General features: G+C 38.5%; 2 protein-coding genes across 4 annotated transcripts in view; one reads left to right on the top strand and one right to left on the bottom strand.

Moving 5' to 3' along the window:
• Positions 1-3,262, bottom strand: part of glis2b (GLIS family zinc finger 2b) — a 41,470-nt gene extending 38,208 nt beyond the window's left edge. The window contains exon 1 of the mRNA XM_059561280.1: positions 3,191-3,262. The gene's annotated coding sequence lies outside the window, so the exon portion shown is untranslated. The remainder of the gene's footprint in view (positions 1-3,190) is intronic.
• On the top strand, positions 3,224-15,115 carry tfap4 (transcription factor AP-4 (activating enhancer binding protein 4)). 3 transcript variants are annotated; one of them, XM_059561291.1, is made up of 7 exons: positions 3,224-3,577; positions 6,145-6,310; positions 7,628-7,726; positions 7,839-8,012; positions 8,843-9,001; positions 12,192-12,359; positions 14,767-15,115. In XM_059561291.1, the coding sequence occupies exons 1-7, from the start codon at positions 3,489-3,491 to the stop codon at positions 14,914-14,916; spliced, it is 1,005 nt and encodes a 334-aa protein (XP_059417274.1). In that variant the 5' UTR covers positions 3,224-3,488; the 3' UTR covers positions 14,917-15,115. The 3 variants fall into 3 exon arrangements, with proteins under 3 accessions (XP_059417274.1, XP_059417280.1, XP_059417287.1); XM_059561297.1 differs by lacking the exon at positions 3,224-3,577 and adding an exon at positions 3,663-3,803; XM_059561304.1 differs by lacking the exon at positions 3,224-3,577 and adding an exon at positions 5,270-5,773.
• The last annotated feature ends 945 nt before the right edge of the window (positions 15,116-16,060 follow it).

The raw sequence follows: 16,060 nt of genomic DNA, 5'->3' as shown, positions 1-16,060 counted from the left end.
AAGCAGCACATACTCAGCATGAGGACAGAAAGAAATATTCAATAAAATACTATTAAGTATGTCTGTTGTTCATTTCAAGTTTATATTAAGGGGACAAATAGAAGATACTGTTTCTGTGGAATCAGACAGATGGAGAAATAGACTGAAAGCAAAACAATTATGTGACCCTGGATCACAAAACCAGTCATAAGGGTCAATTTTTCTACATTTTCGAATCGGTTTGTTAGGATATGACAATATTTGCCCGAGATAAAACTATTTGAATATCTGGAATCTGAGGGTGCAAAAAAAAAAAAAAAATATTGAAAAAAAAATCACCTTCTTAGCAATGCATAATCATAAATTAAGTTTTGACAGAAGGAAAATTACAGAATGACCTGATGGAACATGAGCTTAATATCCTGATGATTTTGGCATAAAAGAAAAAGCTATAATTTTGACCCATACAATGTATTGATGGCTACTGCAACAAATAAACCTGTGCTGACTGGTTTTGTGCTCCAGGGTTATACATATGAGCAAATTTCTATAATATTGATTATTTGAGGTAGGCCAGTGATCCTCAAATCTTGCTCGCGAGATCCACTTTCCTGCAAAGTTTAGCTCTAACCCTAATCAAACATGCATGAGTTTGCTAATCAGTGTCTTCAGGATCATTAGAAAATCACAGGTAGGTGTGTTTAATTAGAGTCGGAGCTAAACTCTGCAGGAAACTGGATCTCGCGAAACAGATTTGAGGATCACTGAGGTAGGCTCATAAAAACCTGTAATAAAAGATCTAATTTAGCAGTGACTATAATCATCATTTTAAGTATGACTATTAACCTCTGAATTAGTAGCCGTTTTAATTTATTAAATGTTAATTTATTGCCTTTTTTATTCAGATAAAGCTTCCTAGGCTATCATTTATTCTATTAAATATATTTATTATTATTTAAATTTGACCTTATTTCTATAAGACGTATGCCTTTCTCCTTTATAGTCTATTCATTTATTACCAACTGCTAGGGGGTCTCCTAAAATCAGTCTGTGCAGAATTATGTAGAATTATTTCCAAAACAATCCCAACCTTAAATAAAGTAATCTTGTAATATTAAACAGTGGGAATTTTATCCTAGGCTGCAACTAAATAATTAATAATAATAATATTTTATTAGAAAATTAGGTCCAACTTTATATAAGGTGGCCCTAACTACATTAAAAAAAAACAAGTACCGTGTACTTATTGTGTTCAAATTGTATTGCAAAACACTTTTGCTACTATTGAGGTGGGATAGGGGTAAGGTTTGATGGTATGGGTAGGTTTAAGAGTGGGTTTTAGGTGTAAGGGATGACCCAACAGTGTAATTATAAATGTAATTACAGAAATTAGTTACTTACTTGCATGTATTTGCATGCAAGTCTTTTTAAAAATATAAGTACAATACAAGTAAAAACATGTATGTACACAATAAGTGCATTGTATTAAATGATTCATTTGAATGTAAGTACATAGTAGTTAAGGCCACCTAATTTAAAGTGTGACCGAAAATTATATTAATAATATATCATTTGTATCAATGTATTATAATACCAAATATTATTTTACCGCTGTAAATCACATTTAAAAAAAGGACGTATTAATTCCTTTAAGTTCAAATGTATTTGTATAGCACTTTTAACAATGTGTTTCAAAGCATCCCCACAGAAACATGCAGAACTTGTAACAGAAGAAATATGTAAACAGTGTCGTTTCCTCCATAAGTTTGTGTTCATACACCACTTGTTCGTTCACGATCTCGCCCTCAGCGTGTGTTGTTGAGTCCTGTTTTTACACAGTCTGTGTGTGCTTGAGTCACAGTCAAACACATTTCCGGGTTCTTCATGACCGCTCCCATTTTGTCTGAGTGTGTGATTTAATTTGTGCTTCGAGCACGCGATTAGGTAACTCCTGTTCCTCCTCCTTCAACTACAACTTTCATGCACCCAAAATGGTGTGTGAGTGTCAGCCCTCTCTTCTCTTCTCTTCTCTTCTCTTCTCTTCTCTTCTCTTCTCTTCTCTTCTCTTCTCTTCTCTTCTCTTCTCTTCTCTTCTCTTCTCTTCTCTTCTCTTCTCTTCTCTTCTCTTCTCTTCTCTTCTCTTCTCTTCTCTTCTCTTCTCTTCTCTTCTCTTCTCTTCTCTTCTCTTCTCTTCTCTTCTCTTCTCTTCTCTTCTCTTCTCTTCTCTTCTCTTCTCTTCTCTTCTCTTCTCTTCTCTTCTCTTCTCTTCTCTTCTCTTCTCTTCTCTTCTCTTCTCGTGTTGTAAAGCCCTGCCAGCATGATCAGCTGATCCCGCATGTTTCACCCCCGAGTCAAAGAAAAAGAGCCTATTTACATTAACCAAGCATCATAACAGACCTAGAGCGACATTATCATTCTTAATGAATTTAATCGTGCATTGATTTTAAACGTGTTTGCATTTACATTCGCTCTAAAACCAAACGCGCCCATTAAATAATATTTTTTAAACAGATCCAGACAGAAGATATGTATGCATTGCTTTTTGCGCCCATATTTTTAATGATTATTGCTTTAAATTTTTTTATATATAAATAAAAGCTAGCTTATAAAAAATATATAACCTGTATTTTAACAGATCACTAATTCTGTAACAAAAGGAATAAATAAAAGCTAAATATGACCTGTTTAAATGCTCTGATCGTTGTAACAGATATTGATCAATATTTTTTACATTAGTATGCAACACATAGATTCATATTTTAATATGCGACCATTGATTTCTATTTAGGTTAATGCTTTAATAAGTCAGGTAAACTTATTTAATGTAAAAAAAGAAGAAGGATAAAAAAAACTTACTAAATGTACATGCACTGACCATATCAGATCTACATCACTATTTTAAGATATGTATAATGCTTAAATTCATATTTAGGTTCATGAACCAACTATATATTTACGTGCAATCAATATATAGAAACACTATATTTAACACACACCATGCATTTATGCACAGAATGTTACTGCACACGCAGCGGATATTTAAATGCAATTTAAATGCATCCATTACAAGACCCTTTCTGTCTTGCAATCAGCATGAAACTGGTTTCAGGAGAACATGGTCGCTGTTGCAATACTCCTTTGTTTACATGCAAGTCCTCCTGTTCGGCGGAAGGAGGCTTTTTGGTAATGCAGTACTGTGTGTGATTCCTACCAGCTGTTTCCCGCCTTGAAAGACATCCGATCAGCTGCAAACACACACATGCAGAAGGAGGGAGGGAAAGAGAGCGAGCGCGCGCCACACACACACACTACGAGGGAACCCCATCAGCTGGAAGAGCAGAGTAACCTTACAACTCAACACTCATCTTCCGCGCTCATGCCCCATATCGGCAGGACACGCACAGCTCTGCTTCTTAAATGAGAAAGAGACACGAAGAAGCTGTTTTGTTTTTAAACCGATAAAGTACAAGAAGAATCGAGGAACCAGAGCTGGAGAGAAGCGGGGAAGCATGGAGTATTTCATGGTGCCAGCTCAGAAGGTGCCCTCCTTGCAACATTTCAGGAAAACCGAGAAAGAAGTCATAGGGGGCTTGTGCAGGTACGTGAGAGCCCCTTTAATAAATGTGCACACATATGTTTGCGTTTCTTTAATAGCGCGCCAACAGCAGCTGCGCTACTACGAGAGTAACATGCATGCATGATTTCAGTGTTATTGTGTACATGCGCCTATCTAGTGGCTTAAGAGGGACGGAACCCGCGCGAGAGTCGGTTTTCTAAAGTTAAAACATCTCGCGGGGGTCTATGGAAGCCCCCTGGCTTGTCAGGTCAGTGTTACCTATGAAATATCTCCGCGAAATCGATGCATTTTGTGTCTAACAAACACAAACCACGTGGTTGCATGCACACACACACACCACGCTGCTGGGCTCGCGCGTGTATTTAATATAGCAAACCGCGCTTTATTCGTCCCACCAGTGAATTTGTCGTCACATAGAGAGGTTTGTGGATTAGAAGTGCGTTTGGGCTCGAGTTCGCGTGTTTTTGGGGCTTAAGTTATTGTGGGCAGTGCGGCCATGCTTGTGGCTCGTGCATTTGGCGTCGTCTGTTTCTCGTTGCTATCAAATGTTAAAAGTCTCCAGACTGCGATTGCATGCGAGTATTCCCCACATACGAGACTGAATTGGGCGTTAAGCGCGAGAAATCTCGCCGTGCGTGCGGCGGGAGAGAGATCAGATGATATTTGGACTGCGTCGCTGCTGCCGCATGGACGGAGGAAGCGCATTGTTGTAATGGCGGACCGTATCATCCGCGAACACGATGTTTTTTATTTAGGCCAGGTCAAATGTTGATTATCTCGCTCGATGTTACAGTTTCGGCCCATTGTGAGTGGAATATGGGGTATTTAGAGGTTAGTAAATTTAATAACTGGTGTTATTTTAATAAGGGGGTGTGTATGCTGTTGAAGTAAGGCCCCGTCAATGCGTCTCCGATCCATTCTCAGAAGGGGGCGGGGCCAGTGAGCCGATTAGCGCAGGGCGTTCTGGGAATTGTAGTTTATCCCCCAAAGTAAATCGCATACAAATGATGCGTATGGTCCTAGGTATGTTTGGGCTGCTGATGATTGATTTGGGCTGCATATGATTATATAAATATAATCATATGAAATTATCCAAAGGACACAGAATAGCATGGTTTAGCCATTGTATAAAATACAAAAGTAGTATGGTACTTTTGTTGTTGGTTAAATGTTGCCAAACTTATAAAGTATACATATGAATAACAATCTGGCAATTTTCTTTTTTGTTAAAACCATGTTCAATTTGTCTGTGTTATGAAAATGTAGAAAGCAAAGGCAGTTGTTCATTCTTTAATAGTTCTAAGATACTTATTTAAACTGAGGGATGCATATTTTTATTATTATTTTTAATAACAGTTAATTTATTTCATATTGTGTTTTGAGTAAAAACACCCAGGCATATGAGCAGTGTTCAGTAATATCATAAATTGTCATAAATCATGACAAGCTTGTACTCTGGCCTTTAATTTGTCATTATTATTATTAAAAAAATTTTTTTTTAAGTATTATTAACATTAGTTTTAAATTATTATTAATGTTAAGTATAATTAAGTCATTAGTATTATTATTTTTATTATTAAAATTTTATTTTAAATTATGAAATTATTAATTTAAATTGCCATTATAGTTTGATTTCTATTTAATATAAAACTTGTATTTCTATTTACTGTTGTAAATGTTTTATTTTTATTTTAAATGGCAGCTTTAATTACACACATGCAAGTCTCTCACCCCAAACTGAGATTTAAACTCCCTTTTGACCAGTTTATTTTCATGCATAAAATAAGTTGGGTCATATTCAGTGCATATGGCTGGAAACGGCTGATCTGACAGTATCTCTCGTTCCACAGTTGGCTCTAGTTGTGATTTTGGCACTGGATCTGTTTGCTGGGTTTTGAGCCGCTTGGACGTAAGGAAGCGAGCAGGGAAACCTCTCTCTCCTCTCACAATTGTTCCCCGTGTTTGTCCTCATGCAGCTGAGGCGCTGCTGATAAGAGAGGCTTTCCAGAGATACCCCGTGAGATGCCCAGACAGGGAGGAAGTTCAATTAGGATTTGATTTCCTCGACCAAAGCATGTGTGTGATGGTGCGAGGCAGAGATTTCCAGGGGCTTGAATTTTGAGACAATGGGCTTCAATGAGCACTCAGGAAAGTCAATGTTTTCTACTTCGCACTCCGATGTTTCTCTCTCTCAAGGTTGCATCCTGTTTTAGTGATGTAAGCAAAACGTACAAAAATAATTCATTTAACACTTTCTTTGAATCTCAGTATTTACATTTCAGACACATTGTCCGAAAACAAAACATCTCGCCAAGTTGCCTTCATAAAAAGTACCTTAAAATGGGTGAAATGATCATGGCATGGAAGTACCATGGGATTCTTTGAAGTACATTACAGTTTTATTTAAATAACACAGGGTTTCAATATAGCGATCAAATGACATGGATTTTAATTATATACCATTTTAACATGTTTTTGCAATTTCTTTAAGTGCATGATAATACATGCTCCGTTATGTCCTATGAGGTTAAATGTAATAATTATACTTTTAAAGTATACAAAAGTGTTGTAATGTCTCCTCTTCACAGCTTAGCAAACATTCCCCTCACGCCAGAGACGGCGCGGGACCAGGAGCGGCGTATTCGGCGGGAAATCGCCAACAGTAACGAGCGCCGGCGAATGCAGAGCATCAACGCTGGCTTCCAGTCTCTGAAAACACTCATCCCACATAGTGACGGAGAAAAGCTAAGCAAGGTGAGTCCGAGAGCTCTTGTGAACACACTGGGAAGAGTGAAAATCAAGTAGTTGAAAAATGAACCTCAGGTTGTTCCAAACCCATATTCGTTTTAAGCTCTAAACAAAGATGGAGAAGCGTCTTAGAAGTACAGAACAGAAGTCATCGGCGTAGCATATAAAGCTATAGTGCAAATCTTCTCAAATAATATAGTAGTTGTGTGGGTGAATTACTGTTGGTTATTCTCTCATAATCTACTCCTCTAGTGAACTGGGACTGAATCCTTTACTCACGGAGTTGAATCTAATCAGTCTGATGTGTGAATGAATCATTCAGAAAGCTTTGAGAACTAGTATCACTGCTGCGTATGTCAAGATTTCAGTAAATATATGGTCCATATTACAGTCTTTGGTCACTGTATGATAGCTTTTTGTGAGAAACGGTCTGAATTATAATAAGTCGTTATTCATTGATAACCTTACCATCTGTTTTGTTGCATTGGAAGGATTTTAAACGTATTTGTACAGTATTTACATACTGTATTCTTTCAATTGCTCTAAACAAGTATTTTGGGTGACCAAAAACGCTAGACATCAAGTTGTTGTTATTTTCATCTGAAAGAACTTCTTTTTTCAGTAAGCTAGGCCCTATGTGTTCACTAAGCTTGTTTCAGTAAGCTATGCGTTTTCAAGGTTTTATTGAATGCTATCTCTATACAAGTGCAAAGTAATGCATTCTTAGTCAGTCTTTTATTTTGTAATTTTAAGAGCAATAAACATATATTGCAATGTTAAGGAATTTATGTTTTTTTCATTCAGATATGTAAATCAACATGTATAAATTGTTAGTAGTCAATAAATGGGGAGATAATCGAAATCAAACCGGCCAGAAAAAATTAATCGTTAGATTAATCGATGCATCAAAAAAATAATCGCTAGATTAATCGTTTAAAAAATAATCGTTTATCCCAGCCCTAATGCTCAAGAAGCATTTCTTATCATTTTAAATCCGTTGTGCTGCTGAATATTGTTGTGGTCGCTCACTAGTTTCTCAGGTTTCTATGAACAAAGTTCAAAAGAACAGCAGAAAATCTTTAGAAACAGGAATCTTCAGTAAACTTAAATGACTTTACTGTCACTTTTGACCGATTCAATCCATCCGTGCTGAATAAAACTATTAATTTCTTTTTTAATAAACATCTTACTGATCTCAAACTTGTGAATGGTCGTGTACTTCTAGCATCCATCGCTGAAGATGTTTGGCATCACTTTGAAACTGTGCTCCATCACATGCCAGTACATTCAAGATGGATGTAATGCGATCTCTTTCTCTCTCAGGCTGCCATCTTACAGCAGACGGCCGAATACATCTTTTCTCTGGAGCAGGAAAAGACGAGGCTGCTGCAACAAAACACCCAACTCAAACGCTACATACAGGTGAAGCCCTTCATAGAAATATTATATCCGAGTTATCAATATAACAGATGAAACCGTTATGAGGAGATTCCTGTTGTCTCAAAAATGAGAACATTCCTCTTCCTCCCATCAGAAGGAGTTCAGCGGCTCGTCCCCGAAGAGGAGGCGCGCAGAGGAGAAGGATGAAGGGATTGGATCTCCAGACATCCTGGAGGAGGAGAAGGTGGAGGACCTTCGGCGAGAGATGATCGAACTCAGACAACAGCTGGATAAAGAGCGCTCTGTTCGCATGATGCTGGAAGAACAGGTATACTAGTGTCTGCTAGAATCAATATTTTATCGACTGATATCATTTCAGTTCTTAAATGTGTGTAGATACAAACAATTGGCCTGTGTTTGTGGATAATTATTGATATTTAAATATTTTGAAGAGATGTATAAACTGATGTATGTGTGTGTGTGTGTATATATATAGAGAGAACATTATAGGACAACTGCAGATAAATGATAATATCTAATACTTTTATATATATGTATGTATGTATGTATATAAAATAAGATGCAATCTTACAGGCTACAATTTCAATATTAGTGTATTTGTAAAGGATATGCTGCAGAAAATTGTAGGGATTTCTTAAGTCCTAAATTAATCGATTGTAAACTCTATTTTAGCTTAGTTTTCACCTCATTACACAGAGAGTCTTCAGTGATAATTATTATATTTTTTGTCGTTATTTGACAAATTTAGCAAATCTTTAGTTGAACTCTTGTTTGAGCTGTCGCTCGCAGTTATGCTTTCGTCCTATTCATCCTGGCCTAGTGCTGAGGAGTCGTCATCTGTGAAATCTGTTATCAAACTTTTCTGTTGCTGCATCCGTTTGCTTGCTAAAATTAGCTCGCTTTAGTCTTTGCATATTTAATGAGAAATCACAGAAGGTGCACAGCTCCCCTGAGAGCTTGAATCGTTTCTGAACATCGCACTTGAAGTGCAAATTACACCCCAATCTCTGCTGCTATCCATGAAATGCGCTAGAGACACTTCCTCGGGCAACAAAAAAAAAAAAAGTAGGCCTGTTAAGAGGAAACACTCTCTTCTAGATGTGTATTGAGCTCTGTTTCTTTGTGTGTTTCTGTTAGATCCGCTCGTTGGATGCCCACTTGTACCCAGAGCAGCTAAAGGTGATCGCTCAGCAGGTCCAGGAGCAGCACGTGCAGACGCAAACCCTGCTTCGTCTTCAACAGCAGCAACAAGAAGAGCTGGAAAAAGAGACCAACACACCTGCTCGCAGCCCGCTGGTCAGATAGACTTTTTGATCTACTCACAATGAAAAATATACTATTCGTGATTGAAATATTGATCATAAAAGGGGGTGGTTTTATCTGATGTTTTGATCCACTAGAGGGCATTAGAAGAGTTAAGACATCCAACTTCTATAATGTGACGGATTTCTGAGTGACATAATTTTCAGATAATAGTGTAGGGTGGGACTTCATTTAGCCTATGAATATTTGAGTGTGTAATATATTTTTGTTGTGTTTTTATATAAAGAGAAACTGGTTTAGAAGCAGAGAACATTATTCAGTTATGACATTTTGATAAAGGACTACAAACAATGCTATTATATACATGTATGTATATGTATATATACAGTACAGACCAAAAGTTTGGACACACCTTCTCATTCAAAGAGTTTTCTTTATTTTCATGACTATGAAAATTGTAGATTCACACTGAAGGCATCAAAACTATGAATTACCACATGTGGAATTATATATGGAATTATATACATAACAAAAAGTGTGAAACAACTGAAAATATGTCATATTCTAGGTCCTTCAAAGTAGCCACCTTTTGCTTTGATTACTGCTTTGCACACTCTTGGCATTCTCTTGATGAGCTTCAAGAGGTAGTCACCTGAAATGGTCTTCCAACAGTCTTGAAGGAGTTCCCCGAGAAATGCTTGGCACTTGTTGGCCCTTTTGCCTTCTGTCTGCGGTCCAGCTCACCCCTAAACCATCTCGATTGGGTTCAGGTCCGGTGACTGTGGAGGCCAGGTCATCTGGCGCAGCACCCCATCACTCTCCTTCTTGGTCAAATAGCCCTTGATGCCTTCAGTGTGACTCTATAATTTTCATAGTCATGAAAATAAAGAAAACTCTTTGAATGACAAGGTGTGTCCAAACTTTTGGTCTGTACTGTATATGTATATATGTATATATAAGTATATGTATATATGTATATGTGTATATATGTGTACAGTCGTGGCCAAACGTTTTGAGAATTACATAAATATTGGAAATTGGAAAAGTTGCTGCTTAAGTTTTTATAATAGCAATTTGCATATACTCCAGAATGTTATGAAGAGTGATCAGATGAATTGCATAGTCCTTCTTTGCCATGAAAATGAACTTAATCCCAAAAAAACCTTTCCACTGCATTTCATTGCTGTCATTAAAGGACCTGCTGAGATCATTTCATTAATCGTCTTGTTATCTCAGGTGAGAATGTTGACGAGCACAAGGCTGGAGATCATTATGTCAGGCTGATTGGGTTAGAATGGCAGACTTGACATGTTAAAAGGAGGGTGATGCTTGAAATCATTGTTCTTCCATTGTTAACCATGGTGACCTGCAAAGAAACGCTTGCAGCCATCATTGCGTTGCATAAAAATGGCTTCACAGGCAAGGATATTGTGGCTACTAAGATTGCACCTAAATCAACAATTTATATGATTATGAGAACTTCAAGGAAAGAGGTTCAATTCTTGTAAAGAAAGCTTCAGGGCGTCCAAGAAAGTCCAGCAAGCGCCAGGATCGTCTCCTAAAGAGGATTCAGCTGCGGGATCGGAGTGCCACCAGTGCAGAACTTGCTCAGGAATGGCAGCAGGCAGGTGTGAGCGCATCTGCACGCACAGTGAGGCCAAGACTTCTGGAAGATGGCCTGGTGTCAAGAAGGGCAGCAAAGAAGCCACTTCTCTCCAAAAAAAACATCAGGGACAGATTGATCTTCTGTAGAAAGTATAGTGAATGGACTGCTGAGGACTGGGGCAAAGTCATATTCTCCGATGAAGCCCCTTTCCGATTGTTTGGGGCATCTGGAAAAAGGCTTGTCCGGAGAAGAAAAGGTGAGCGCTACCATCAGTCCTGTGTCATGCCAACAGTAAAGCATCCTGACACCATTCATGTGTGGGGTTGCTTCTCATTCAAGGGAGTGGGCTCACTCACAATTCTGCCCAAAAACACAGCCATGAATAAAGAATGGTACCAAAACACCCTCCAACAGCAACTTCTTCCAACAATCCAACAACAGTTTGGTGAAGAACAATGCATTTTCCAGCACGATGGAGCACCGTGCCATAAGGCAAAAGTGATAACTAAGTGGCTCAGGGACCAGAATGTTGAAATTGTGGGTCCATGGCCTTGAAACTCCCCAGATCTTAATCCCATTGAGAACTTGTGGTCAATCCTCAAGAGGAGGGTGAACAAACAAAAACCCACTAATTCTGACAAACTCCAAGAAGTGATTATGAAAGAATGGGTTGCTATCAGTCAGGATTTGGCCCAGAAGTTGATTGAGAGCATGCGCAGTTGAATTACAGAGGTCCTGAAAAAGAAGGGCCAAAACTGCAAATACTGACTCTTTGCATAAATGTCATGTAATTGTCGATAAAAGCCTTTGAAACGTATGAAGTGCTTGTAATTATATTTCAGTACATCACAGAGACAACTGAAACAAAGATCTAAAAGCAGTTTAGCAGTAAACTTTTTGAAAACTAATATTTATGTAATTCTCAAAACCTTTGGCCACGACTGTATATATATATATATATATATGTATGTGTTTGTGAGTGATTTTTATTCAGCAAGTGTACATTAAATTGGTCAAAAGGGACAGTAAAACCATTTATAATTTTTTCAAAAGATTTCAATTTCAATTAAAAGCTGTTTTTCTTTTTTTTACTTTCCATTCATTGAAGAATCGTGGAAAAAAATGCATTGCAGTTTCATCAAAAATATGGAGCAGAAAAACTGTTTTTAACATTTATGATAATTTTGAAGGTTTTGTGAGCAGCAATCAGCATCAGAAATCGGAATGTGACACTAAAGACTGGAGAGATGACGCTGAAAATTTAGCTTTACATCACAGAAATGTCATTTTTAAAGTATATTCTTATAGAAAAACCGATAGTTCTTTTAAATTGCAATAAAATTTTATAAAATAACTTTTTTTTAAGTTAATTAAATGCAGTATTGGTGAACATAAGAGACTTCTTTCAAAAACACAAAAATCTTACAGACCCCAAACGTTTGACCAGGAGTGATATATTTTTTTTCTTTTGAATAATGTGTACTTATGAATCATGCACAATACGACCATATACATTAAGTATAAACATAAAGTGTCAGTTCTGATTTCTTGTTCACTTTGTTCATACAAAAGGTCTCTGTAATTTATGGTAACCCTCTGTCCTGCTGTGTTCCTCAGGTGTTTTCTCCTGCCACGCCGCCTGCGCCCACTCATCACGCCACAGTAATTGTTCCCGCCCCTGCGCCGCCGGTCCCTCCCCATCATGTCACTGTGGTGACCATGGGCCCCACCTCTGTGATCAACACAGCATCCACATCACGACAGAACTTGGACACCATTGTGCAGGTAAAGAACGTCCCTGCCCAGCTCAAGGAGAAACTCCTTAATGGAATGAGATTTAACTACCAGATTCCCATTGAGGGAGATGGTGTGTGTGTGTGTGTGTGTGTGTGTCAAAGGGGTAGTTCACCAAAAAATAAAAATTTCCCCATGATTTACTCACCCTCAGGCCATTCTAGGTGTATATGATTTTCTTGTTTTAGACGAATACAGAGGTAATAAAACATGTCCTAGCTCTTCCAAGCTTTATATTGGCAGTGAATGGCTGTTTATAGTCAATAGTCCAATAGAAGTCCAATAAAGTGCATCCATCATAAAAAGTACTCCACATGGCTCCGTGTTGTTAATAAAGGCCTCCTGAAGCTAATTGATGTGTTTTTGAAATAGGGCTGTCAATCAATTCAAATTTTAAATCAGATTAATCGCACTCTTTTTCTGTGATTTAATCGTGATCAATCGCACAGTTTATGAAATTAAGCATATACCATGTATCTTGTTTCAAATGTTTATTTTGTCATCATTTGCTATATCCAGCAAAGTAAACCAAAAGATTAAAGGGTGATTCTCAAAAATCAGTATAAATTTATGTCTTTCCAAAAAAGGACACCTAGAAACTCCAAAAGGACACCAAAGGAGCCCACATAAGCACGCATGAAAGAGAATAAAAAATAGTATGTGTACAGGGCAACAGGCAAAGAGCTTTTTTTTACATTTTAGAGAAGTCAAGTTGCGATAACGAACAGGACCACGTGGAGATGTTATAGTTAGAGTCTACTACTCTAGACAGATCCATTCATTATTGTGAATATGTGTGGAAACAACGTGAATGAACGGAAAAGTGTTCCTGTAGCTCAATTGGTAGAGCATTGGTAGAGCAAGGTTGGGGGTTTGATTCCCCGGGAACACATGATAGCCTGAATGCACTGTAAGTCGCTTTGGATAAAAGCGTCTGCTAAATGCATACATTTTATTTAATTTAAATGTCTGTGCTGTGCTTAAAATGTGCGATCAGTGTGTCAAGAAAGAGTACTAATACATGCATTATTATAACAGACTCGCGCGTGCTTACTGGATGACTCCGGTTACACCATCGTAATCGTCTTTTACGTTGATTGGAGTATTCATCCGTCAAAACTTGAGAAACTGTAGTTTGCTTCTCATCTGGCCATACAGAGGTGGGATGTTGACAATCCATTCAGTCTATACTTCACACAGCGCAACGTGTGAGGGCTTGCGCTCTTCAGAGACAATCACTATGACAGAGCTCTGCAATCTTTGATGTAATCAGCCTGGTTTCCTTTATATTAACGCTGTTTCGTACAGATTGAACGCATTAGCTTCCTGGATCATTGGACTTTCCCTGAGTTTAGTGGCTTAAAATGATCTGATCGCAAGCAGAAAAAGCACAATTGGATTAAAGGGTTAGAATAGAAATTGTGCCTCAGTAATTTTGAGTTAACTGCATTAAATTATTTGAATGCGTTAAGGATTGTAAAACTAATTGCATGCGTTAACGCCTTAAGGTTGACAGCCCTATTTTGAAAGAAAAATATCCATATTTAAAAATGTATAAACTGTAATCCATAGCATCCTCTAACTGTTGTAAGAGCATTCACAAGAGTGTTGGCATTCAGTGGATGACATAGGACGAAGGCGTAGCTTAAGCTCTGATAAGAAGTGACGAATGTGGAAGTGAAGAGGAGACTGTTTTCCTTTGCTGTAAACAAAACTTGGTTCTCACGAGACTAGCATATTCTCACCAGAGTTTCTGCTTTGTTTACATGCGCTAAAACACTCAGTCGTACAACAGTTGGAAGCTAGAGATTATGGATTATGAAGTACTTTTTATGATGGATGGACGCATTTTATTGGACTTCTATTGAACTATTGAATCTCAACAGTCATTCACATACTTTTAAAACTCAGATTGTATTAATCTGAAAGAAGAACGTCATATACACCTTGGATGACTTGAGGGTGAGTAAATCATGTGGTATTTTTTTTTATTTTTGGGTGAACTTTTCCTTTTAAGTGCATCTTCACACTTGAAGTTTTCATGTGGACACTAGGGATCTGCACCTGAAGTCATAGATTAAACCGTGAAAATAGCTTGAGCTAATGTTAACCAAAGACCTTATTTAAGGCATTTAACCAAAAATCTATTCATCATAACCCATTGACATCAGAATGATGAAACTAGAACTGATAAAATGCTAATTTTTGGGTTTTGGAGCACAAAAATGCCATCCTTGCAGAACTCTGTTACAACCCATGTAGCTCCACACTTGTCTGTTGTTGGACTAGATCCATTGTAGCGATTGAACCAAATGTAAAACCAGTTGTTTTGGATAATAAAGTGAATAATCGGGATGTTTAACAAGTCAACTGATAGTCTCTTCCTGTTTTCCCGCAGGCCATCCAGCACATCGAAGGCACGCAGGACAGGATGGTTGTACCAGAGGAGGAAAAGCGCCGGGCGGTCATCGTCACCTCGGGTCGTGTCCTCACAGACACCGGTGACTCCGATACCGCCTCTGACAACGATGGATCTGAGGACTGTTAACTGCCCCGGTCACCCCCACCACCAATTCGCACCACCACATGTAACGGGGGCGCAGAAAATGGGGGGAGGTGGTCTGTGGCCAAGGGCCTCCCGCAGAAATACTCTTTCTTTCTCTCTCCTCTCTTCCTGTCGCTGTCTTCTTCATACTTGCATACGGGACTCACAGACTCAATGACTTGAAGGTTTCTCGGGGTTGGGGTGGTGGGTGGGGGGGGACAAAACAAAAACAAGAAAAAAAATTAAATGTTACTGGAAATGTGCCGCTAACACAACGAGCACGCTTATGTATACTCACACAGTACACTATAACCCCATAGCACTCTGGTAACATGTTGATACATTCATATTATACAGCTCTTACTCATACTCCGTCGAACTGTCTTCTGTTTTCACAACGCACGCTCCCAGGTAAGCGATTTTGTGAGGAAATCACAAAATCTCCGTCAGAATCTGCCACAGGTCTTCCAAGCCTCTGCTTCATTATTTCCTTTTCTACATCCTGCCCATAAGAGGGCAGTAGAGTGTTCTGATTGGAGGGAACCCATTACGGCGTCTCAAAATGAACACTTTGCCCCACCACACTCTGGTTGCGTCATATTACTCTATCCATTCTGGGGAGGCTTGAAGCATCACTGTGAGCCAATAAGACTACAGAAACCTGTTCCACACCATGGCTTCCGAAACTTTAGAGGAAATGTTACCTTTTTTTTTTCTTTTTGTTTTGGTGCAGACGCGCTCCTAGATTTCCATTTGCTGGTGGGCACCTTTGATTGTCGTGTTGTCAATGGAGGGACAAAGACCGCCACTGCTTAGAGGAGCTTCGAGCACTTTGTAAATAACACAAAGTTATTACACAAAGAGGGGGGGACTTTGTGCACTTAATGTTGCTCACCTTTACTGGGCTGGGTTCCCAGTATGCTTGTTGGTTTAGGGTGAAGCACTCCCTCCGTCGCATCAAACGCCCCCCCGGTCCAGTCCTCACAGATCTGATTTAGAAATTCTGGCCGAGTTTTTGTCCTTTATGTGTCAAATGGAATAAGCTAACCGTCAGGTACTTGTACCTGCGAGTAAATTTATGTGTTGCTATTAGCACACTCGCTAATGTAAATGTAAAGGTCTTGTTTTTTTGAGAAAGTGTTAAAAT

The sequence above is a fragment of the Carassius carassius genome, chromosome 1 (genome assembly GCF_963082965.1).
Source record: "Carassius carassius chromosome 1, fCarCar2.1, whole genome shotgun sequence".
Classification (NCBI taxonomy): Eukaryota; Metazoa; Chordata; class Actinopteri; order Cypriniformes; family Cyprinidae; genus Carassius; species Carassius carassius.
This window is presented reverse-complemented; position numbering and strand designations above follow the sequence as displayed.